Source organism: Erinaceus europaeus, chromosome 3 (genome assembly GCF_950295315.1).
Source record: "Erinaceus europaeus chromosome 3, mEriEur2.1, whole genome shotgun sequence".
NCBI classification, from domain to species: Eukaryota; Metazoa; Chordata; class Mammalia; order Eulipotyphla; family Erinaceidae; genus Erinaceus; species Erinaceus europaeus.
Genome location: NC_080164.1, coordinates 9,532,511 through 9,557,761, shown reverse-complemented (window position 1 = coordinate 9,557,761; position 25,251 = coordinate 9,532,511). Strand labels below are relative to the sequence as shown.

Here is a 25,251-nt window from a genome sequence, read left to right as displayed (position 1 = left end):
AGGGGGCTCCAGCAAGGAATGGTGAAGCAGACACCCAGGGGTCGGGAGGCACAGGCCAGGACAAGGAGTGTTGTTCCTGGACTCAGATCTGTGGCTGTGCAAAAGGGGGTCACTCACTGTAGCAGCCCTGACACTCACTGCAGCTGGTTCCAGCCGCTTAGGTAGAGAGGGATTGGAGGGTTATAGTCTTGAACCCACGGCGACCTGCTGGTGTCCGTTGGCCACACTCACCTGGAAAGCAGACGGCAGGGCAGCCTGGGCACCAGCCTTCATGGAGGCGACGGGGTTCTGGAAGGCTACTATTGGGGTTCTGGAAGGCCATTGTTGGGGTTCTGGAAGGCCACTGTTGCCACAGAGCAGGGCAGAGGAGGGCAGAGGATAGAGCAGGAGAGCAAACGCAGCTAGTCACATGTGACCTTAAATTTAACATTTATTCCTGCACACACTCTGCCTCACTTCTCTGAAATAAGATTTGCACACCTAAAAAATAAAAAACTTAACATTTGATCTCAAATAAGCTCCAATGCATGGGAATGATTTTTAGACTCGTAATATTTTTTATGGAAAAAACCCACAGAACACTGATATATTTAGCTTTTGAAGAACAACAAACCTTGGAGCAATGACTGATTTTCGGATTAGGGTGGGGAAGCACCAGGTCAGCCCGGGCCACCTTACAGAGCCGGAAGGAAAGGGAACACTCTCTCTTCAAGCTAAATGATGGGGGCCTGCCAAGGGGGCAGGGGGCAGCCTGAAAGAGCTCCAGAACTGGAGCAGTCCGGCAGCAAACTCATGTCACAGCCACGTGTGACAGACTACAAAGTCAGCGTTCTGGAGGACAAACTGACAGAGTCGAATACGGACCATGAAACCCAGCTCTGCAGAGATATTCTGACTGATAGAGATACCAGCCCCTCCAAGAGGTGGGGTGTGGACCCCTCCTCCTGTAGTTCGAGTGTGGGCTACATTTAGTAACTCACTTCTCAGAACTAGAGAACAGAAAGGGGAAGGAAAGAAAGACGGGGCAGGTGTGGCGCATCTGGCTAAGCACACATCTCATCATGTGTGAGGCCCCGGGTCCAAGCCCTGGTCCCCACCTGCACCAAGGATGCTTGGTGAAGTGGTGAAGCAGGTCTGTAGGTGTCTCTCTTTTTCTCTTCCTCTCTGTTTCTCTCTGTCCTATCAAATAGAATAGAATAAAAAAAAAAAAAAAGGAAAAAGAAATGGCTGTCCAGAGCGGTGGATTCACAGTGCTAACACTGAGCCCCGGCGATAAGCCAGGTGGCAATAAAGAAAAGGAAAGTGTTCAGAGGGCCTGAGTGTGGGGCACCTGCTTGAGCACACAAGCTACCACGCATGAGGACTCAGTTTCGAGCAGCAAAACCACAGGTTATCCCCCTTCCCACATAATCGTCTTAGTATCTGACCTAAATGATAATAATAAAGCTAATAATAACAATAACGATGGGAGTGTATAGAGAGCAGCCCTGGCCAACACTGCCTTGTCAGATGGTCGGGCTTCACCTCATCAGTGCTGCTGCACAGACACCTCCTCACTGCAGTGGTCTTCCTGAAAACGGAGGATTCCAGTCCAAGAGTGAGAAAAATACCAGACAAATGCAAGTCAAGGGACAGTCTAGAGAAACCTGAACAGAACTCAAAACCAACAAGATCACCGTCAGAACCTTGGAAAGACTGAGAAGCTGTCACAGTGCAGAGAACCCCTAGGAGGAGACAGGGTGACCGAGGACAGCGGACCCCACCTGGAATTCTGGGATACAGAGGGGCACTGAGGACAACCAAATGACACCCACAGAAGTGTCTCAGTGCTGACCTGTTGTTAAAATTTCGGAAGGCTCTTGCCGGGCGGGCTAGCTTCACGGGCGGGTAACAGAGACGCGGAGACAACGGCTGGGCAGGGAAGCTGTATTTCTTTATTCAGGAACAACGATTCACAAACTAAGACAAACTAATCACCAAACAGAACTCTGCTGTCTCTTTGCGGTGGCACAAGCACTCCCTCTTACTCTGTAACTCGGGAACTCTCCAACTCTGGAACTCTCGTACTGGGGAACCCTCTGAAACTCTGGCACACTGGAACTCTCTCTTACTCTGTAACCCTGAAACTCTCGAACTCAGGAACTCAGGAACTCTTGGACTCAGGAACCCTCTCTCGGGGTTCCTTGGGGCCAGGCCAAGCAGGCCCGCGAAATTAACAGGACTGATCCAATTCTCTTGGCGGGGGAGGGCTAGAACAAACCAATGTAAAGCATACGACACTGACCTCTTAGTCGGGACAAGTATTATGGCAGCAGGAAGGTGGTGATGACGCAGCAGCATGCGTGCTTGGGCGAAGAGAGGAAGGGGTGGCACACTCCCTTGCAGCTTTTTCAGAAATTGAGATTTATTTTAAGTTGAGTATTTATTTAAAGATAATCTTGGCCCCCAAACCAACATGGCTTAGTTTTGAACCGTAAACACGGTCACTATAGCCCTAGCCATGTCCACAGTGGATTTTGCTCTACTTCAAATTGCATATAAAATGTTGGGGCATAGCCAAGGTATGTCAGCTCCATTGTCTGTGTATTCACAGAGTGGTTACAAATGGCTGGCTCAGGGAAGATGCTAGGTGTGTGTGGGGGTGTTTGTTATAATTAAACAGGACATTATTCGATGATAAACTATGAGAAAAGCAAAGTGACTTCCCCCCCCCGACATATTCAATAAATCTTGACTTAATAAGATTATAAGTTAATAGGAGTATAGTGTAGCACTGTTCCCATCACCCCACCAGCCTATAGTGGACCTGAAAATCTACACCCCACCCCAGTCTCTTACCTTGGTGCATTACTCCAAACCCAGTTGAAATTTTGCTTTGTTTCCCTTTCTGTTCTTTCTCAACTTGTGTCCACGAGTGAGGATCACCCCCTATTCATCCTTCTCTTTCTGACCTATCTCACTTCACATGATTCCTTCAAGCTCCATCCAAGATGAGATGAAGAAGGTGAATTCATCATTTTTAATAGCTGAGTAGTGTTCCATTGTGTATACAAAACACAACTTGCTCAGCCACTCATCTGTTGTTGGACACCTGGGTTGCTTCCAGGTTTTGGCTGTTACACATTGAAAACAACAGGTGCGGGCGGTAGCACAGCGGGTTAATCACGCAAATTGAAAACAGCTGTTTTGAGGTTGATTTGGGGACCCAGAGTTGAACCTTTCAACATAGGAGTCTTCCTGCTGTCTTGTCAAGCATCTGTTACAGACTACTGGTACATCTAAAATGTTCATCTCTGAAGCCTAAATCTTACAACTAAACTTGAATTTATTTATGCATTAACTTTTGTCCTGTAGATATCATTCTTATGCTTAACGATGCCAACACCCATGTTCAGCAGAGAAGCAACTACAGGAGCCAGACTTTCCACCTTCTGCACCCTGTAATGATCCTGGGTCCGTGCTCTCAGAGAGAGAGAGAGAGAGAATAGGAAAATTTTCAAGGGAAGAGATGGGATAGGGAACTCTGGTGGTGGGAACTGTGTGGAATTGTACCCCGTGTGATCCTTTGGTCTTGTCAATATTATTTATTTTATAAATAAATTAAAAAAAATTATTTTTAGTGAAGAAAGGTACTATGCCGAATGTTCAGTCCTCCATTTTTGAACAATCTATCCTGTCAACATGTGCGGTAGACCAGATATCTGCAGTATTTCTAGAGTGAAACTATGATAACATGTTATTTCTTTACTAATGTTAAATGTCCTCTCTCTCACTTCCCCCTCTGCTCTTCCCTCTTTTCCCTCCTTCCTGTCTTCCTAGTGGGGCTATTGTTCAAATACTGTGGTTTATGCTTACACCAGACACGACCGCCCAGAATACTGCGTCATCTTCTGGGATACAAAAAACAACGAGAAATACGTTAAGTATGTGAAGAGTCTCATTTCTATTACAACCTGTGGAGATTTCTGTATTTTAGCCACAAAAGCTGAGGAGAGTCATCCTCAGGTAAGCACTTCTTGATACCTTACAGTTTATGTAGGGTGAGGTGGTTGGCAGGGCTGGGCTAGTTGGCCCTGTCAATCTGCTGTTTTGGAAATCTGTGACTTCACTTAGTCTGTGTCCCCTGTCCCCCCGTATCAGCTAAGTCATTGGCAGTTCATACTCGAGTCTTAAAATTTTGGTCTCTGAAATAGATTTAAAATACTATAATATTTTCTTCCAAGTCAAAACTCTATAGGCAAAAATGAATAGACGGGAATCTATTGTGAATGCACACGGGATGATGTGGACGGCCTAGACAGAAAGTATTGGCCAAGCCCCTGAAACTTGTGTATGATTCACCCTCAAGTCTGCCTGGACTCCACTCTGAATATGTACTTTTACTTTCCCCCTTCCCACAAATCTGACTTGCCACTTAAGTTACATAGTGTTTTTTTAAAGTAATTTTTACTATTTTGAGTAACCTTTTAATGTTCATAAACGCATGTTTGTTTATGTCACCTCTGGCTTATGGTGGTGCTGGTAATTGAACCTGGGACCTTTAGTGTCTCAGGCACGAAAAGTCTTTTTGCGTAGCCATTATGCTGTCTCCCAAGCACTAGAATTGCACTTTTATTGGAGGCTATCTTGCTTAAAAATCAGTGTCTGATAGCATTAGATAAATACAGTAAGTGATGACCATAAAAAAAAAGCCCCATGCTAATAATTTTAACATTTGCAGAAGTGTACAGATTTTATATCAGGATTACTAATACCTTTGACTGTCTTCCACACTATTTCATTCCATTCCAAAAGAAAGAGATTTTAGCTGGGCATTGGAACAGCTACATTTGGCTTGGTTCTCTCTCCAAACCCATTAAAACAACAGTAAAAATATCAGTGGAAAAATCCTAAGCCGATAGGGGCCAGAAAGGGAGCAGAAACAGCAGCACACTTCTGGAGGCTGGAGACTGTGTGGAGTAGTTGTAATCACCTTAGCAGATCCAAGCAAGCTGAATCCCAGGTCATGAGCAGAGATAGCAAAGCCGCAGCCTGTTTCAACCACAGAATTCTCAAGAGACACGGGGATTCACGACGGTTCCTGATAGAGGGAAAAAGCCGAAATACGATTGGGAAAGGCCAGCGGTTATTCAGAAAGGAGGTCAGAAAAGGCTTATGAAGAATAAAGGCTTCTACCATCAATGAGAGAGATCAGCTTGAACTCATTCTTCTCTTAGATCAGCTCGCTCACACACACACACACACACACACACACACACACACACACACACACAAATAAATTGGGAAGAAATAGGGCTTCTAAGGTGCTGGGTGGTGGCTTAATTGGTGAAGTATAAAAATTACCATGTTTGAGGACCCTGGTTCAAGTCCCCAGTCCCCACCTACAGGGAGGAAGCTCCATGAGTGGAGGCTGCAGGTCTGTCTTTCCCTCTGTTCTCTTCCTTCCTTCCTTTCCCCCTTTATTTGGATTACTAGTTTATAGTCAGCAGTAACTGCAGGTCTCTTCCTATTTCTGTTTCTGTCATAATTCAAAAATAAATACCCATTAGAAAAAGCAAGAAATGAGCTTCTGTTATCAATCCTCTTCCCTCTACTGAGCCCGCAGGTGATTGGCACCTTGCAAGACCACAGCTGTGCTCTCTAGAGAGGATTGAAACAGGGCCTTTGCCGAGGGCACCGTGCGCAGGTGAAGGGTGGAGGGCTCTTGGTGCAAACAGGGCAGTTACATCACACAGGTATTATTCAGTGTCATCCTCCTTTTTCTTTCTCACCTGGACTCCAGGGTGCTGGCAAAGAGACACAGAGCTTCCAGGCATCAGGTTCCAAGAGTGTTCGATCTCTGCAGAGCCTGGTCAGGTATTAAAAAAAAAAAAAAAAAAGCCGACCTTTGAATGCTCTGATACTGGGAGTCCTCATGTGAAGACCAGAGGCAACAAAGCTCTCTCACGAAAAATAAATTCCAAAGAGCTTGTTAGCGTCACACTCCTAACTTACAAGCAAAGAGACAAGGATTATCAGACATTTAAGGAACCACCTAATTTGAAGGACAAAAGAAGAAAAAGAATAATGCAGGAAAGGAGGGAACTGGGATAAGGCAGAGAGTACAAAGGAGAGAAGCCAGGAGAGTCCTCATTTCAGAAGCGCCATCGTCACTGTGTTCAGAGGTTCAGAAACAAGCACCTACGAGTCAAGGAAAAGACGCTACAGAGAAAGAGGTTTCTTATCATTAGAAATGTGACAATCACAACGAAAAACTAGACACGATAAAGGAAGACTCGAAAAAAGGTGAAACAAAAGGATATGAAAATAGAAAATAGTACTGAAAAAAAAAAGTTCAGCATTTGAAAAATAAGTTTTTCAAAAAAGGGTAAACAGGCAAAATGGAGAAGAGCCACTTTTGAAGGGGAAAAGAGTTCCCTCCAGTTTCTGGCTCGGAAATGCTTAGTTCAGTGAATAAAAAGACTCCCCAACAAGGCACATCGCTGTAGAATTTCAGGATCCCAGGATAAAAGGAAACCCTAGGGCCGGGAGGTGCCTCATGAAGTCGAGCACCACGCACGCTGCCGTGCAGAAGGACCCGGATCCGAGCCCCTGGCCACCACACAGACACTTTCAAGGGGGAGACTTCAGGAGTGGCACTTGATGCCTCTCCTGTCTGTGTCTCTCTTCCTCTTTATGCCTCACCCTGTGTGTGTATGTGTAAGGGGTGGGGGATGTCAGCCAGGAGTGATGTAGTTGTGCCGGTATGAGCCCCAGCAATAAAAATTTAATAATATTTTCTCCCTAGTTGGGAAAAAGTAAACACTATACACTTGGGGAAGAAAAGATTCTTGGGGGTCAAGTATCCTAAGTAGCATCTGACTTCTCAATAGCAGAGCTTTGGGGGAATTTTCCCAACATTCTGAGGGAAAATTATTTCCTTTTTTTTTTTTTTAATATATATTGATTTGTTTAGATAGAGACAGAAATTGAGAGGGGAGTAGGGAGATAGGGAGATAGAGAGGGAGAGGACGGAGAGATGCCAGCAGCACCTTTTCACCACTTGTGAAATTTTCCTCCTCAGGTGGGGGCCAGGGACTGGAACCTGGGTCCTTGTGCTTTGAAGCTTATGTGCTCAACCAGGTGCGCCATTACCTGGGTCTAGAGAGGAAAATTGTTTCCTCTCCTGATAGCACTAAGCAAACTACTAGGCAAATGCGAGGCAGAATGGAGACTTTTGGGGCTGTTAAATAAGTTTTCAGCACAAGTTTGCCTTTTATAATTCCGGATCTTAGGAAGGTGGGATATGATGATTCACCAAAACGAGGAGGGAACCCAGGAAGAGGAAGAGACAGGACAACTTGACCACAGGGGTGAGGAGTGGTCCCAGCTGGTGCGTGTTCACTTCTCCAGCGGCCACTGAGCGAGAGCAGGTCACGTGACTCCAAAAGATGGCTGCAGTGAGATAAGAAAGTGGAACTGGAGATGCGCCTCGAGTTGGAGGATGATAGGGAACTCAAGCAGAGGGAGAGGGGGAGAGATGGAGATGGAGAGAAAGAGAGAGAGGAAAGAGGAAAAGAAAGTAACTCTAGGACAAGCAAAATGTGCTTGAAAGGAAGCTCAATCTTCCTGTGCTTGATGACGTAGGCATGAATACATGTTTACATGGACAAAATAACGCACTCACTGGATTTCCCAGATTCAGCAAGAACAACCCCCTTATTTCCATGAGAGTGGGAGGGGAGAGACCTGAGTCCCCGCACGTGGGTGCCAGGGTTCAAGCCCTTGGTGTTGTTCATGCAGGTCTCTGCCTGTCAACTAGGTCGCGGCTGCTCCAGAAATTTTCTGTTTTAGTTTTGTTGTTGTCGTTTAGGGCAACCTCATTGTGGTCATTTTTGTAGTCTCTCTCTTTCCTTCCTTCCTTCCTTCCTTCCTTCCTTCCTTCCTTCCTTCCTTCCTTCCTTCCTTCCTTCCTTTTTGCCTCCAGAGTTATCGCTGGGGCTTGGTGCCAGCACTGTGCACCCACTGCTTCTGTTGGTTAAGACAGAGAAATTGAGAGGGGAGGGGAGAGAGAGAGAGAAAGAGAGACACCTGCAGACCTGCTTCACAGCTTGTGAAGCCATCTGACCCCCCTGGTGGGACTTCATGCTTCCATCTACGTGCGCTTAACCTGGTGCACCACCGCCTGGCCTCCCAGAATTTTTGATGGAAGTAGAAGTAAAGGTATTCTGTGATGCAAACTGTTGGCCTCTAGTGTTGAGCCTTCTTACCATTCTCATTGAATTCTGATCTAACAAAGTTAGCAGCAGATGGAGGGAGGGATGGGAAGGTCTTCTTGAAGGGAACCTGTGAGAGAGGGGTGAGGGGGAGCTGGATATTCCTGCTGGGTATGGAAACGCAAATAGAAACAAAACAAGAGTTGTCACAAGGAGCTGTTAACAGGCTCCTTCGCTCTGTGGAGCTAAGTATGAGCTAGAGTTCAGGGAGCTGAAAGCCACTGGAGCAGGAGGTGGGAAGCTGGGGTGGGGGCTCTTAGGAAACTGGTTCTTTAAGCTATGAATATGTAAATGATAGGCAAATCCAAATATCTGCTCTTAGTGGCAGTAAATCAGCCTCTTTTAAATAGTAGAAGAGTAAAGTATGACATTTTAGTTTTTATCATTTGGTTTATATTTATGAAATTAAACAACTTTTACTTGAGACGTTGAGAAAAGAGAAAGTATATTTGTAGATTGTATAGAAAGATGTGGTTTATGTGGCTGGGGAGACGGCATAATGGCTATGCAAAAAGACTATGCCTGAGGCTCTGAGGTTCAGGTTCAGTCTCCAGCTCCATAAGCCAGAGCTGAGCAGTGCTCTGGGGTGTCTCTCTCTTTCTCCCTCTCTCTCCCTCTCCTTCTCTCTCCTTCTCTCTCGCTCTCTGTCTGTTTCTCTCTGTGTATAATTAATACATAATATATACATAAAATGTGGGTTATTTGAAGTTGATATTCTAATCAGGAAATAGTATTCTTAGTATGACATGTAGAAAAGGTGCCCAACAGGAAGCAAAATGAAGTCATCATAAGATGTAAATGTGCTTTACGTGTATTTTTCTTGATCATTGATAACTCTGTTTGTTTTACTTAGTGGGGTTTTCAAGTCAGTGTTGCCAGTTGATTTATGTATTTTCTGAATTAACTGACCTTTTCTGTGTTTCTCATGTTATTTCTGTATTGCTTCAAAGGAGGAGAACGAGATGGAAGCATTTGGGGCAATGGTAACAAATTAAGATAACTTTTTACATAAGATTAGAGGGCAAACTAAGTTTTAAAGGTTATAGGACTTTTAAAAGTATCTATAATGAAAAGTAGTGTTTTTCAGTTGTCTGAAAAAAAACCTTAGTGGTTCAGTATATTGAGAAGTCAGCTCGGTTTAATTTTATTTCACATTCCTTTTTTTTTAGTGATGTAGATTGGAATTGCTTGTTATTCTTTGCACTCTCTTTTATAATTATTTCTCAGTGAATGCGACTTTAAAAGGAGATAAACATGCTATGTTAAGCTTTATTTTCTAACCTGTATTTAGACTGTGGTTCTAATGCTCTTGTTATCTGTCCACAGTATGTGCTAGTTCTTTGTAACTCTATCGGCACGCCCTTGGATCCCAAATATATCGATATTGGTAAGGAAATGCTGATGCCTATTCCCTCTCAGAGTGAGTGTTATTTGTAAAATAAATTGAAAACTCAAATAATGGCATTAATTAGAATAGAGTCCACACTTCTGGCCTGCCTGGTCCCAGGATCAGTGCATGACTATTGTCACAGTCATTTGTAATGAATGGTCCATTTCACTCTCAGAAGTGATGGTCACAATAAGTTATAAAGTGACTGTCTGCAATCCTTACTCTCACTGCTGCTGTCCTGCCATCAGTTGCTTCAAATGGGAACTCATGCACTGAGGAATAGTTATTAGTACACAGCCAGCTATGGATTACACAAAGAGTTCTGCCGTTAAGCTACTTTTATTACTAATAAGCTGCTTGGTAGTCCCTCTCTTCCATAAAACACTTTAGCTGCTTGTAAAAGGGGAATTTGTCTTTTCCAGAATTTTTTTTTTCCTAATGGAACTGGTCTATTAATAGAGCAGTTTAGAAATTCCTGACATTTTATTTTTTGAAAACATTTGTTACATTAAATTTATCATCCTCTCTACTCAGCAGCTATGAAAGTAACCATGAGAGAATTCCAGATCTTATTCTAAACATTTTATGAAAAATCATTGCCAGACATTGTTTTCACAAATAGAAGACTTTCCAACTTTATGCCTTGCGTTCGCTGTTTCCTAGGTAACTATGCTACTATCTCTCTCTTAATCTACTGAGTTGTTGGAAACACTTTGATGTGTTTTTCTATGTTTAACTTTGCAAACATACCATGACTGGGGCCAGGTGGTAGCGCACCTGGTTAAGCGCTCACATTACACTGTGCCAAGACCCAGGTTCAAGCCCCTGGTCCCCACCTGCTAGGGCAAAGCTTTATAAGTTGTGAAGCAGGGCTGAAGGTGTTTCTCTGTCTCTCTCCCTCTCTATCTCCCTCTGCCCTTTCAACTTCTCTCTTCTCTATCCTATAATAAATAAATATTGAGGGAGTCGGGCAGTAGCGCAGCGGGTTAAGCGCACGTGGTGCAAAGCGCAAGGGCTGGCATAAGGATCCCGGTTCGAGACCCCAGCTCTCCACCTGCAGGGGAGTCACTTCACAGGCGGTGAAGCAGGTCTGCAGGTGTCTATCTTTCTCTCCCCCTCTCTGTCTTCCCCTCCTCTCTCCATTTCTCTGTCCTATCCAACAACAATGACATCAATAACAATAACAACAACAACAAAACAACAAAGGCAACAAAAGGGATAAATAAATAAATAGAAAAAAGAAGAATAAATAAATAAATTTAAAAAAATAAATAAATATTGAAAAAAGCTTTAAAAATGCTATGACTATTCCAACAATCCAATATCTGTCTATCCATCTACCTATCTGTACACTTATATAATCTTATAAGACTTATAATCTTAGTGTTCCTTTCTAAAATGCTTATTCAGACTCTTGTCACATAAATATCTTCTACTTATTGGATACAAAACAGGTTTTAAAGGTGAACACAGCCATTTTAAAAAAAAATATTTATTTATTTATTTCCTTTTGTTGTCTTTGTTGTTGTCGTTGTTGGATAGGACAGAGAGAAATGGAGAGAGGAGGGAAAGACAGAGAGGGAGAGAGAAAGACAGACACCTGCAGACCTGCTTCACCACTTGTGAAGCGACTCCCCTGCAGGTGGGTGGGGAGCCGGGGGCTGGAACTGGAATCCTTATGCTGGTCCTTGCGCTTTGCACCACCTGTACTTAACTCGCTGCACTACCGCCCGACTCCCGAACTTTTTTAATGACATTTTTAGTGTCCCATGCTTCTTGATGGCCAGAGTGCTAGCAGAATCCTGCTGCCTCTGCTGTACGTCTGTGGGTCAGTAACCGTGGTCACAAGTAGTCAGCCTCGTTTCAGGACAGCTGGATGTAAGTCCTTCACCTCCGTCAGGCGCTGAGCTGCCGAGAGCACGGCTGTCTGTGTTTCTCGTCTCCAGACTTGGTTTGTAGTCTCGCCCGCTGCTCTCTCACTGGCCGGTGGCAACTGCGGCCAAGGACTCTACATCTGTGTGTCACACGTAGCCTGTGAAGTTCCTTGTCAAGGTGTCACTGCCGACTTCTCATGAGAACCGAAGGATAAATGAAAGAGCATGTAACTGACAGTCACAGAGGTGCAGCTCTTCTTCTGCCTACTTGTCACCCCGACAGACCATGGGAACTTAAAGTCAGTGTTGTTACAGAAGTTTAGTTTGTGGGACTCTCTATAAAGTTAGGCTTCTTCCTGCTTCTTCTTCTTCTTCTTCTTCTTCTTCTTCTTCTTCTTCTTCTTCTTCTTCTTCTTCTTCTTTTCGGTTTGTTCTTTGAAGATCATTACCTGTCACTATCCCGCTGGTATGATCCTATCCAAAGTGCTTTTTACTCTATAAGATTTTGAGCTTGTGAAAGATCCATGTCCTTTCCATCTCTGTACTCTCAGCTGACTAATACTTAGCACTCTGGTGCTTGCTCCCAAGACAAATGTTTTTTTTTTTTTAAAGTTTTTATTTATTTATTTATGAGAAACATAGAAGGAGAGAGAAAGAACCAGACATCACTCTGGTACATGTGCTGCCGGGGATTGAACTGAGGACCTCATGCTTGAGAGTCCACTGCTTTGTTCACTGTACCACCTCCCGGACCACCCAAGACAAATGTTTATGTGACGTGTGGAAAGTATTAATTTTTCTATCATGCCAACAGAAGATGGTGATTTAATATCTGTTTTTTTTTTTTTTTTTGTATTGACTCGGGGTTATATGTGACTTAAGTGTAAAAACTTACATAGGAAGCAAAATTAAAATCAGTAATAGCAACCACATCTAAGGCTTCTCAGCCCTTTCTAAGAAGCAGTATGCCATAATGGTTAAGAGTCCAGATTGGGAGCCAGATGAATTGGGTGTGTGCCCCAGCTTCTCCTGCTTCCTGCTGTGCACTTCAGCTAGTTAACCATCCCCAGTCTTCCTTTTCTTTATCTGCTAAAGAGGGGGTAATGAGGAGGGTTTCCTTCTCAGCTGACCAGGAGTTATTACTTCTATAGCATAATTATGTAATTATAGCTAGTGTAATTATATAAAATATATGTCTGACACATTCCAAGAATTCAATAAAGAGTTGGTTTTAAAAATAGTTATTAAGCGTTTATTCTGTCCCGGGCATGGTATTATATATTGATGGTCTGTTTGAATTCTTACAGCAATTCCCAAAAGTTGGTGTAATTATCCCATTCAGTCTGCAATAAGTGAACTGAGGTTCAGAAAGAATGAGAAATTTATCTAAGCCCACAGCGTTTAGTTAGCAAAAGCGTTTGTGATTTGAATCTTAGAAGCCTGATTCTTCTTTTCATCAGGCTAATCATGAACTCTTGTGGTGGTTTGGCTGTCTCAGAGAACAGAACATGAATATCACTTCTAGCTGTAGATAAATATGCGTTAAAAAACAGCTTTTATATTCTTAGGAAAAATTGTATTTAGTAGTTGCTCACATCAGCTTGACTAAATACTTAGCAGATACACTGCTGATGCAGTAGATGGGGTCCAAAAAATCTGGGCAAAGCTTGAATCCTGCCAGTTAAATTTCACCCTTCTCCAGCAAAGAGAAGCAAGGAAAGGAGGCTGCCAGCCTCCTCCTCCCCTGTGGTGCTCAGTGAATTGCTCTCCACAGGAAAGGCTTCTGGCTCCCTCTAGAGGTCAGGAGCAGTGCAGAGTGTCTTTTCTTTATTTTTATTTTTAATTATTTATTGGATAGAGACGGCCAGAAATTGAGAGAGTAGGGGTAGATAGAGAGGAAAAGAGAAAGAGAGCCACCTACAGCCAGGCTTTGCCACTTGCAAGTCTCACCCCCACCCCCGCATTCTGTGCTTTTTTTTTTTTTTTTTTTTTTTTTAGTATTTAACTAGATTTGCTTATTATTTCCTTTTATTTGTGTATGTGTGTGTGAGAAAGATAGAAAGCCAGGAGTATGCCCCCCTTGTGCATTCTAACGTGGGCGCTCAACCAGGTTGCATAGTCAATAGGAAAAGTTAGCTGATTGCTGTGAAAAGTGTTTTTAATGCGCCTCATGTACACTGACTGAGCCATTTAGCTCGTAAAACTTCCTCAACGGAATTCAAGCTCCTGAGTTGCTAATCTTCTCCGCTAATATCTCAACTTGAGCTCACCGATTCTCTGTTCAGTTTCTGAGTCTTTCCACCACTTCAGATGTCCTTCACTTGGACGGTAGCTAGCGGTCACTGCCCTCAGTCCTCCACTCTGGCTGTCAGCGGCCCCTTTCCACAGCACTCATATGCCTTGCACCACTTAAGTTAAGGCCTTACAAAACAGATATTATAATATTTATAGAAAAAAAGTATTTTTGGCGTTTGTATTCATATATTGTGTGTGAATGTTTTTTGTGTGTTCAGACATGCTTTAGCATTACTTGTTAAGTGATTTAATCATGGTTCACAGGGTTGTACTGATGTTGTTTCTTTTGCTCTTTTAGTCTTGGGCACTTTGTTTATTTTAAGATGGATTTGGTGAGCCTTTCATAAATGGTACACTGTAGGAGCTTAATTAAATATCCCCTGAGAATCAAAATGGATGTGGAAAAGTCACTCATCTAGGAGAATATCTTCCTAAATTAGGAAGGGACGGTTAGGGAATCTAACCTTGGAATCCCACGAGAAGGTTGAGGGGACTGGAGCCAGGACTGGGTGGAGGAGAAAGGGATGTATTGCGCAGGCCAGAAAGCCCAGCTCGTTTCACCCTCCCTTACACACCTGTAGGCTTGGGTGGAAGACAGCTTCTGGGCTTCCAGAAACAGGTGGGCATGTTAGGTTCTGACCCAGTCTCCCCCTACCCCCACCCCCAGCAAAGAGGAAGCAAGTTTTGCAGAAGCTAAACATGTTAGCTTTCCCCCCAACTCTCCCCACATATTCTGCCCTTTAGCTTCTAAGTACATAGAAAGCCCCCTTTGATTCTCAGAAGACCTCAGCACAGTGGGACCATCGCTGTCGCATTGTGGTCAGCCCATCCTGGTTTCTTCTTGTCCCCCTTCTGTTCAGCTGCCCTCATCTCATTTCCTCCTCCTTCAGCTTAATGCTTTCATCCATCTTGTCCAACTTTTCCTAACAGAGCTGGTAAGGATTTTCTTTTCGAACTTAATAAAATGTAAGACCTAGATGATCAAAGGAAAAGGCACGGAGGCCCCTGCACTGAACTGCAGCGATGGTGGATGGGAAGAATGAGTCTGTCCATCAGTTAATGGATGTTTGGGCTGTCTTGTCTTTGGTTTTTTTTTTTTTTTTTTTTTCTGCTATGAATAATGACACGGAACATTTGTGTCCTTAAATGTAAGTTGTTTTTTTTTTTTAAACGTAAGTTTTTATTGTCTGTAAAATGAGATCAGATGGAGTGAGTGATGACTGAAGTCCTTTGTTACACACACGTTCTGTGATTATGTATATAAGGCCAGTCATCTAATTGTCTTAATGTTCTTTCCAATAGTACCATTATTTGTTGCGATGACCAAAACTCACGTGGTAGCAGCTTCAAAGGAAGCATTTTATATCTGGCAGTATCGCGTCGCAAAGAAGCTCACAGCATTGGAAATCAACCAGATTATACGGTCTCGGAAAGAAGGGAGAGAAAGGTATATCGTTGGAATCGCCCATGTTAGCACTCTAACCTCATTGTTTTAGAATCAGACAGTTAATGCTGGGAGAGTGAACTTAGGGCCCCAATCTTTATTTTTGTTAAAAGTTTACTAGTACATGGGAAATTACCGAAAAACAACAGAAGGGGCATTAAAACCTTCTGCCAAACTGAGATTTAGCTGGAAAGTAAGGGACAATACCTCTCAGGGTATCATGAAATTCACATATTTTAGGGATATGTGATTCAATAATCAGATGTATTTTGGGCACCATTTTCAGGAGTATACAGTTTGCATCACTAGTAAAAAGAAAAACCTGTTGGCTTCTGCCTATATAAAGCTTAGCTATCTTTAGATGTAGTGATCGACACATTAATGTCAAATAAGATTAGTTTTTAGTGTCATTCTGTGTTTTCATATACTAGAGACTATGACATAATATAGCCCTCACTCACACCGCATTTGAAGCGTCTGATTTTTTTTTTTCCAGACTTTTTCATGTTGATGACGCTCCTTCAGGCTCAGCAAGTGGGGTCCTTGATTACACTAAAGCCATGCAGGTAGGCGGTTTTGCTCTTGCCAGCAGGTGTTAATATTTGCACTTCTGGTAATACTGCGATTTTATTTTGCGAACTAAAAAAAAAAAGTATTCATTTTCAGTAGGCCATAGATTATTCTAGCAATTCTTGAAAAAAAAAAAAAACTCCAGTTCTGAATTTTTTTTCTTGACCTAGTCATTTGTCTTTTCTTTGGATTTTCACAAATTCTTTATGTTGAAATGATAGGCCCATGAGAAATTGCAAAAAGAACACAGAACCTCTTCACCTAACTTTTGACAAGAGTAACCTTTCATATAACTAAATTACAGCCACAAAGTCAGAAATGAACGTTGGTATGACACTAGAAACTAGACCTTTAGCTGAGTCCTTAATTCATCGTGCACTGGGTTTTGCTTGCATACATGCATGCGTTGCTCAGTTCTATGCGATTTTTATCACCAGAAGGTACCTTGCCTCTTGTTGCTTCTTCATTGTCATCCCCACTTGCCTCCTGGAACCACTATCTATCATCCCTCTCTGTGGGGCCGTATAATATGTCACCTCTGGGCATCGGGGTTGTTTTTTTTAAGATTTTTATTATTATTATTTTTTATTAATATTTATTTATTCCCCTTTGTTGCCCTTTTTTTATTGTTGTAGTTATTATTGTGGTTGTTACTGACAGGACAGAGAGAAATGGAGAGAGGAGGGGAAGACAGAGGGGGAGAGAAAGACAGACACCTGCAGACCTGCTTCACTGCCTGTGAAGCGACTCCCCTGCAGGTGGGGAGCCGGGGCCTTGAACCGGGATCCTTACCGGTCCTTGCGCTTTGCGCCACGTGTGATTAACCCGCCGCGCTACTGCCCGACTCCTTGGACATGGGTTTTTATAAGCAGCAGGTATAGGTGGTCACAGTGCCAGGTCCCTTGGCTCTTCATTTGGGCCTGTGCTGGCCCTTCGGCTATCTGTCCCTCCCTCACGACACAGCTCTGATGTTTACCCATCTCGGTATGTGCTGACGTCCCTTCCTCTGCCCTCGTGACTCCCACGGGCACCTCCATTTTCATCTAATTGGCTGTTTGCCTCTCTGTTTTTCCAGTAGACTGAGATTTGGTAGAGATCTCATCTGTTCTGGTTCAGTTTCTGACAGACATGTGCAGAGAAGGGAAATACTTGCTAAGCTGACAAGTCCATTGCTGCAGTGTTTTCCTTGGTGCCTGACATACTGCCCAATGCTCACTTGTCCAAGACGCACTTGATCTTTTTCAGGGCACAAGGGACCCCATTTGTGCCATAACTGCATCTGAGAAGACCTTGATTGTGGTAAGTTGGGAAAAAGAGCAAAGGCAGAACCTTATATTATGGCAAGTAATCTCTAAATTGTGAATGTAATCTGAGTATCTCCTCAGGGGCATCTCCAGTGTGAGTAAGGCCAGTGTGAGAAAGTGGCCAGCCGCTTGTAAAAGCAGCTGTGGGGCCAGCTGAGGAGAGCCTGCCAGCCGCTTGCAGGAAGGGGCGGGTGCAGGGGCAGTGGGTCTCCGCCTGCTGTGCTGCTCTGGAGAAAGGGCCTTGGCTCAGCCTCGTTGACCAGACCCAGAATGAAGAGGTAGTGCGTTTGCTAGTCAGTCAAACAGACAAACAGCAGATTCTGGCTGAATTTGTCAAATAAAATCAACGTTATGGTGTCTTTTCTTGAGCTCTTTGACCTCTGAAAATATGCACTGGTTTTAGGAGTCCATGTTTGCCTTAAGCTCGTAGTGGTGGGGAGGTGACTGAGTCTGGAATCGTAGAAACAGAGCCTTAAGACTACCTATTTCCAGCCCCAGGTATCTTCTGTAACTATCTACCGCTTTAACGGGCTGCACAATTTTAAGGCGGCAGTGCTCATTCTATGTTCTTCACCAGATATATTTTAAGCAGTTTTTCTCATAGTCAGATCTGTGGAGCCTCTTGTCCCCCCCGCCCCTTAGATTACTTAATACATGACAGATTTTTGTTAAGTTTCGTAGTTTTTACATTTATGACATTTTCAGAAACAAAACAAAACATGTAATTCAGACCAAGTATAAAAGCTGATTTACTTCACCTAGAGAGGTGAAGTAAATCTAGCTTGAGAAACACTCAAAAGTAATCACTAGCCAAAGATCTTACTGGAAAAAAAATCTGCATTTAACACAGCTCTTTACTGCTGAAATGCACACTTTTTTTTTTTTTTTTTTCTCCTCCAGGGTTATTGCTGGGCTCGGTGCCTGCACCATGAATCCACCGCTCCTGGAGGCCATTTTTTCCCCCTTTTGTTGCCCTTGTTGTTGTAGCCTCCTTGTGGTTATTATTATTGCCATTGTTGATGTTGTTCCTTGTTGGATAGGACAGAGAGAAATGGAGAGAGGAGGGGAAGACAGAGAGGGGGAGAGAAAGACAGACACCTGCAGACCTGCTTCACTGCCTGTGAAGCGACTCCCCTGCAGGTGGGGAGCCGGGGGCTCGAACCCGGATCCTTACGCCGGTCCTTGCACTTTGCGCCACATGTGCTTAACCCACTGCGCCACCGTCCGACCCCCCAATGCATACCTTTTTTAACCATTACTTTTTCAGACTTTTAATTCACTAAGACAGATTTGTCATTTTATTTTATTTATTTATTCTTATCATTGCCACCAGGATTACCGCTGGGGCTCGGTGCCTGTGCGACAAATCCACTGCTCCAGGCAGCCATATTCCGTTTCTTCCCTTCCTCCCCACAAGCTTCACAAGTGGTGAAGCAGGGCTGCCGATATCTCTCTGTCTCTTTCCCTCTCTATCACCCCCTTTCCTCTTGATTTCTGACTGTCTCTATCCAATAAATAAAGATAACAACTTTTTTAGAAAAGTTTTTATAAAAAGAAAGAATTGGGAATTAAGTATGACTCTGTGATTTTAGTTTGGAAATAGAGGTGAGTACACAGAGGAATCTGTGATTGGGATTTAGAATTGTTCTGATAAATACACTCTCAATCAAAATGATTTTCACAGGGTCGTGAATCGGGCACCCTTCAGAGATACAGTCTTCCGAACGTCTGTTTGGTTCAAAAATATTCCCTTAACTGTCGGGCCCACCAGTTGTCCTTGAATTGCAACTCTAGGTGAGTGCAAACTCTCCTCCCTCAGGGCAGTTGGATTTATAGATAAGTGTCAAGTCATGGGCTCGGTTTTAAACTCACCTTGTGGTGAGTGTGGCCTTATGCTAGTGTATTCGGACTTTTAAAAAATCTTTATTTATGGGGGGATTAATGGTTTACAGTGTATATTTGAGTTTAAATACTTATTGTCTTTAACTGAATTGTCTTCCTATAACGGGGCCTCGTAGAGAAGTTTGTGCAATATTTTCTTACTGCATATCAACTGCTTTAATCCTTTGGATCATTTTTGTTTTTTCTCCTGAGGAAACAAAATGGTGTAGTCCATGTCTGTCAGCAAACTTACTGACATGTGCTTGTACTCAACGTCATGCCTACCTTTCTCCCCACATTCTGATGACCGGAGTTTTAAGAACTATTCTAGGTAATTGTATTTGTGACCGCTGACATGCTCTGACAGTGTTCCTGCCCTCTCGATATCTTGCTTGCAGTCGTCTTGCTATCGTAGACATCTCAGGAGTCCTCACTTTCTTTGACCTGGATGCTCGGGGAACAGACAGCACCGGACAGCAAGTCATCGGCGAGCTATTAAAACTGGAGAGAAAAGATGTTTGGGATATGAAGTGGGCCCAAGACAATCCTGACTTGTTTGCCATGATGGAGAAGACGAGGATGTATGTTTTCAGAAACCTGGATCCTGAGGTAAAAAACTCGGGATGAACATTAACTGCCTTGAGTGTGAGCCACCTGCCAGTCCCTGTGTATTTCCCCATTGTTTCTCCCAGAGGTTTGTTGGGTTGGCTGCATGAGTTTCAGAAATAAAACACATTTCTCTTAAAATATTTGAGGGAGCTGGGTGGTGGCGCAGCTGGTGAAGCACACGTGGCACAAAGCCCAAGGACCGGCGGAAGGATTCTGGTTTGAGCCCCTGGCTCCCCACCTGCAGGGGAGTCGCTTCACAAGCGGTGAAGCAGGTCTGCAGGTGTCTGTCTTTTTCTCCCCCTCTCTGTCTTCCCCTCCTCTCTTGATTTCTGTTGTTTTCGCTGGGCTGGCTTCACGGGCGGGTAACAGACGACCAGGGACTCATGGTTGAGCTGTAGGCAGTATCTCTTTATTCATGCAGGACACAGCGCAATCTAAGCCGAGCTAAGCTAAACTCAAGTACCCTAAAACTCACAATGCTATCTTTATATATACTTGCCAAGTAGGGTGGAAACAGGATGTGACATAGAGAGGGTGGAGAGAAAAGTGACTGGTGAAAATCAGAGTGTGACAAGGAGGGGGGCGGAGCAGGCGAGAATCCTATCACTGAACCACCAATGCCCTGGAGGGAGGGTGGTGCTTGTTAACAGTGGTTATGTAAATAGAATGCAGTGGTTATGTAAATAGAATAGTGTTAAGCAGGGGGGATTTAAACCAAATGAAACAGAAGGGGTCTCATGCATACCAACAGATTTCTCTCTGTCCTATCCAGTAGCAATAACAACAGTAATAACAAGGGCAACAAAAAGGGAAAAAAAAAATAGCCTCTAGGAGCAGTGGATTAGAGCCCCAGCAATAATCCTGAAGGAAAAAAATGTATGTATTTGGACTTTAAGTGGGAATGCTACTCATCTGTTTAATATTCTCCTCTCTCCTTACACTTTCTAAACCCTTATCTGTTCTCTTTAAAAGATGGAACTACAATCACTAATTGTATGTTTTATTTTCTTTTTTCTTACCATAGTTAAAAAGGCCTCTATCAGAATCACTTATAACAGTCTAACCAAAAAACATGTGATTTTGAATTTGCTTTGCCCACTGACTTTCTTTTCTCTAAGCCCTCTTATCCTTCGGTTCCTGGGATATATATATATATATATATATATATATGTATATGTATTCTGTTTCTCCCTAAACCATGTTCTTTCTTTTTTTTTTTTTTAATTTTTTTTAATATTTATTTTATTTTATTTATTCCCTTTTGTTGCCCTTGCTGTTTTTTTTATTGTTGTAGTTATTATTATTGTTGTCGTTGTTGGATAGGACAGAGAGAAATGGAGAGAGGAGGGGAAGACAGAGAGGAGGAGAGAAAGATAGACACCTGCAGACCTGCTTCACCGCCTGTGAAGCGACTCCCCTGCAGGTGGGGAGCCGGGGTTCGAACTGGGATCCTTATGCCGGTCCTTGTGCTTTGCACCACCTGCGCTTAACCCGCTGCGCTACAGCCCGACTCCCACCATGTTATTTCTTACCCTGATACTTTACAGATATTCAGGTGTGGATTTTTGAGGAACCTACTCTTTGGAATTCCAGGAAGTTGTATTTTGATTTTCTACTTGTGGCTCATATTAGCTCAGTTTCAGGCTCTGAATTTTCCTGTAACTTCAGTGTTTTTCAACACCAACTGGAGCTTTTGTGTTTGTGAATTTGAATAGTAGCCTAATCAAAATATCATTAAGAAGATAAGTCTTTTATTTCCCTCTGTTGTCACTGGTGTTTACCACTTTGGACTTTTTCACTTAAAAAGAGGGTGGGAGGGAAGGAGGAGGGAGGAAGAGAGAAAGAAAGAGAGAGAGATACTGTAGCACTAAGCCTGTTTCAGTGTGGTAAGGGCTAGGCTTGAAGCAGTGTTACTTGCAAACTGTCCCACTAAAATAATCTTCAAAGCAATTTTTGAATTATTATTTTGAATAATATTGAATATAATTAAGTAATAATAAAATGATTGTTTTGGATTGAATTGAACTTTCAGTTTGGACTGAACTGCTGCCTGGGGGGAGCCGTGTTTGTTGTGCTTGGCTGTTGAGAATGTGTGTGCAGAACACACACGCCCAGTCTAGCACCAGGAGAACTGTCTGCCTGCTAGAAAGCGTTTCCTAAGTAGTTTGAACACAAGAGTGCTCTTTCAGAATTTGTGCTTGTTCTCTGACTTGGCTAGTCTTTTAATTTCCACTGGATTTAGAGCTTGACCTGTTCCGTTTCTTGTACCCTTATTGACCAGATGTCTTCTTCACCTGTGCTGTGCTGTGCTGTTCTTTTTTTCACGAGCACGTTGGCCGGCTCCAGTCTCTGTCTGATTACTTACTCTGCTGCTTATCCTTCTTGTTGACCATGTAAGGACATACTCTTCAAAACAACTTCTGGGGCTCCTTGAGCACACAGTATTCTGTATTTGCTATTCAGGTGAAAGCCGTCATTTGATGGCTCTGACTGAATGCATTTTTATCCGTTTGAACTTTATGAATCCTAGATTCATCCTTTTCTTTAAGTTGACAGCGTCCCTACTGTTACACATGAGACAGGGGAGCTATTTGTGTGCCAAGGGCCGATTCACTGAGAAGGACATTTCCTTTGAGAATTAGGCCATGAGTATTTAATGATTATATTCCCTGCTTGACCATTTTCATTTCCAGTGACCCTCTTGAAACATATAAAAGGTAAATAAATACCTTTTGCTTTTTCTTTTGGCTCTTCCCTGTCCCTGGTACTGTGATTTCACGTTCCTCTCATGTGTCATGTCTCATTAGTCCGACTCTCACTCACTCTCGTACTTCTTTTCCAAATGGGGGATTTCCAGATTTTGAACATATACCTTCATATAGACCCGTTGTAATTAAAATATAAAAAGACTTCATGGGGAGGCAGCTGCTTGTATCGGGTCTGAAACAATCAAGGTTTACTACATGGCGGTGGTACGGCAGTACAGGACGGTCTATTTTAGGTGCGGCACAATAAGCAGTTATCAGCAGGGGTAAGACTAGGCCAGGCCCACGAGTCCCTAATTTCATTACCAGACCTCAGCCCTACGTGTGCCCGTCCTGGGAGGAGCGGCCACGGTGGGCCCTGGGGAAGCCAAGCCGGCATGGAGAGCTTAGGAAGAGAAGGAGCCTGGGAAAAAGGGCCAGACTTCCGGGCAGCTGGAGGTGAGATGACTTGGTTTACCGGCGCCCTCGGCCTGATGTCAGCTGAATGATCATTGTATTCTCACAGTTCACCTCAGCTGTGCGCTACTCAGTCCCAAAGTCCTAGTCACGGCCATGTCACAGCATACTCATACTTAGTGATTCTGAAATCATATACAGGGCCTAGCATGTAAGTACATTATAAGCCATGCCCCTAAAATAGATAGACTAAAGGAATGTGAGAAAGATAGATTTCAGCAGGATTAAACGAACTCAGTTCTTTTCATTTATCTATCGTGGCATTGAAACCGAACCCAAGACTCACGCTTGTGTTGTCCTGCTGAGTCCCCCAACCCAACCTGTATAGTCTTAGGAAAGGGGGCTACTTCTGAGCATTGACGCCACCCTCCACGGAGCCCCACCTGCTTCTGTCTTTGGTGCTGGGGCTCAGAACCCAAGGCCTCTCGTGCAAGGAAGGCACAGCCTCTACCCACTGAGCTGTTCCCCAGCCCCAAAACATGATCTGAAAGTGTGTTGTTATGGGCTGTGCTGCCATTGCAATCCTAGAGTCTCAACCACGACACACACTTTAGAGTGAGGAGCTGTTACCTTAGTGACTGCAAATCCCACATCTAAAGAGTCGTTCTTGATAGTTGAATTTGTTCACTGACTTTTTTTATTTCTCAGATGTGACTAAAAAGTGTTGTTCTCACCATGTAATTTGGCTAGCCCAAGGATTTTGTGCTAGGATTGAGAAGGGGATATTGCTGCGCTCTCTCTCCATCTCTCTCTCTCTCTCTCTCTCTCTCTTCATATATTAAAGGAAACATTAGTAGCTGCTTTATGAGGATTCTCAAAAAGTGTATGCTCTAACCCACTGATTAGTGATCACAGTCTTCTCTGTAATGGAAGTCTTATCCTTACAGGTATGTCCGCTTTTCTCAGAACACAGCAAATCTAGTCCACTGCAGTGTTCTAGCACTGAATGGCTGAGCAAGGGCAAGTCAGGGTACCTGGGACATTGTCTGTATTCTGAGACCTTGTGACTGGTGTACTGAGGAAGAAGCAGCCCTCCTCCATGTAGCGTGGTTTAGTTAGAGCTTGGGGGTAGTATAACTGCAAAATTTTAACACTCTTGGTAAAAGTGCATCTTGCATCCTCTTTTGGGGTGTACCCCTTCATTTGTAGACCACTGGTCTAAAACTACGTTTGGCTGAACTTTGGCTGGATGGCGAGTGAGTAGGGTTAATAAAATAAACAGAGAGAATTCCACCAGATGCTGAATCTTGAGAATGCACTAAGGAAGTATCTGCTCAGTAACTTACTTGTCAGTAACCATTTGGGAAGTTGCTTTTTTTAGTTCCCTCCCCAGTTTTGCTTTTGGAATCACTATTCTTTAATCCAGAAATCACCTCTTAAGAATTTGTATTTTGATCTTGCTTTGCTACATTCATCATCTAGTCAGAAATGTTTTTACTGATAACTTTTTTTTTGTTTTTGCCACCAGAGTCATTGCTGGAGCTCATTGTCTGCATGATGAATTCACCACTGCTGGTGGGCACCCTCCCCCTTTTTATTATAATAAAGGCAGAGAGAAATAAGTAAGGAGAGTGAGGGGGAGAGAGAGGGAGAGAGAAAGGGAGTCTGCCCCACTGCTCATGAAGCTTCCCCCCTGCAGGTGGGGTCTGGGGCCTTGAACCTGGGTCCAAAATTGTACATTTTACTGGTTGTGCCACCACCTGGCCCCCTAATATAATTCAATTTTTACTTTGTATTTTCATCTTTTTGATACCTATTTTGAGTTTTGTGCATATCTATCATGTGAAGCCTGACTTAGAGTTGTAAATTTGGTGTTTATTCAGCTTTGGTTACTGTCTATTATGAGATATATTTATGTATATATTTCTCAAAGCCACATTCAGATGTCACTTCTGCTACCAGACGGGGTCAGCCTTTTCTTCTTGTGGCATTCTGGGAGGCTGTGCAAAGGCAGGGAAGTATGTTGAAGGTTTCTTTCTTTTTGTTTCTATACTGTTTATATCTTTTTTTTTTCCACTGAGGATTTAGGAAATCTCCTTTACCTTTTAACGTACCTCTGGTGGCCTTGACTTCTACAGGCTGTATAACCCGGTAATAGACAGGCACAGACAACCTCACACATTATAACATTGGCAAATTCAATCTTCTTGCGTGGAAAATCGATCCAGAACACACTCTGACTGCTGTTACAGAGGACAGACGTCACAGGCCTGTGGCACAGGAATTTTTGGACACTTGGACTTCCATTCAGTTATAGTGCTTGTCAGTTTACTCAGGATTAACTCTAGCCCAGGAGGTTGCTTACCCTGCAGGGTGTATATTCTGCCACGTACATGTGCGAGGAGCCAGGTCAGCGCCCCCAGCACCACAGAGAAGGACCATGCGCCACTGAGGGAAGTTCCCTGGGG

The 25,251-nt window shown here is 43.5% G+C and overlaps 1 protein-coding gene across 6 annotated transcripts in view; it reads left to right on the top strand.

The window, feature by feature from the left end:
- WDR35 (WD repeat domain 35) overlaps nt 1–25,251 on the top strand; it is a 71,750-nt gene that overhangs the window by 26,381 nt on the left and 20,118 nt on the right. For 4 of the 6 annotated variants that reach the window (XM_060186600.1, XM_060186599.1, XM_060186598.1 and 1 more), the window contains exons 10-17: nt 3,820–4,005; nt 9,206–9,238; nt 9,582–9,642; nt 15,117–15,261; nt 15,755–15,824; nt 17,074–17,127; nt 18,817–18,926; nt 19,412–19,622. In XM_060186600.1, coding sequence (XP_060042583.1) covers nt 3,820–4,005; nt 9,206–9,238; nt 9,582–9,642; nt 15,117–15,261; nt 15,755–15,824; nt 17,074–17,127; nt 18,817–18,926; nt 19,412–19,622 — 870 coding nt within the window. The remainder of the gene's footprint in view (nt 1–3,819; nt 4,006–9,205; nt 9,239–9,581; nt 9,643–15,116; nt 15,262–15,754; nt 15,825–17,073; nt 17,128–18,816; nt 18,927–19,411; nt 19,623–25,251) is intronic. The other 2 variants (XM_060186597.1, XM_060186596.1) reach the window with 1 other exon arrangement.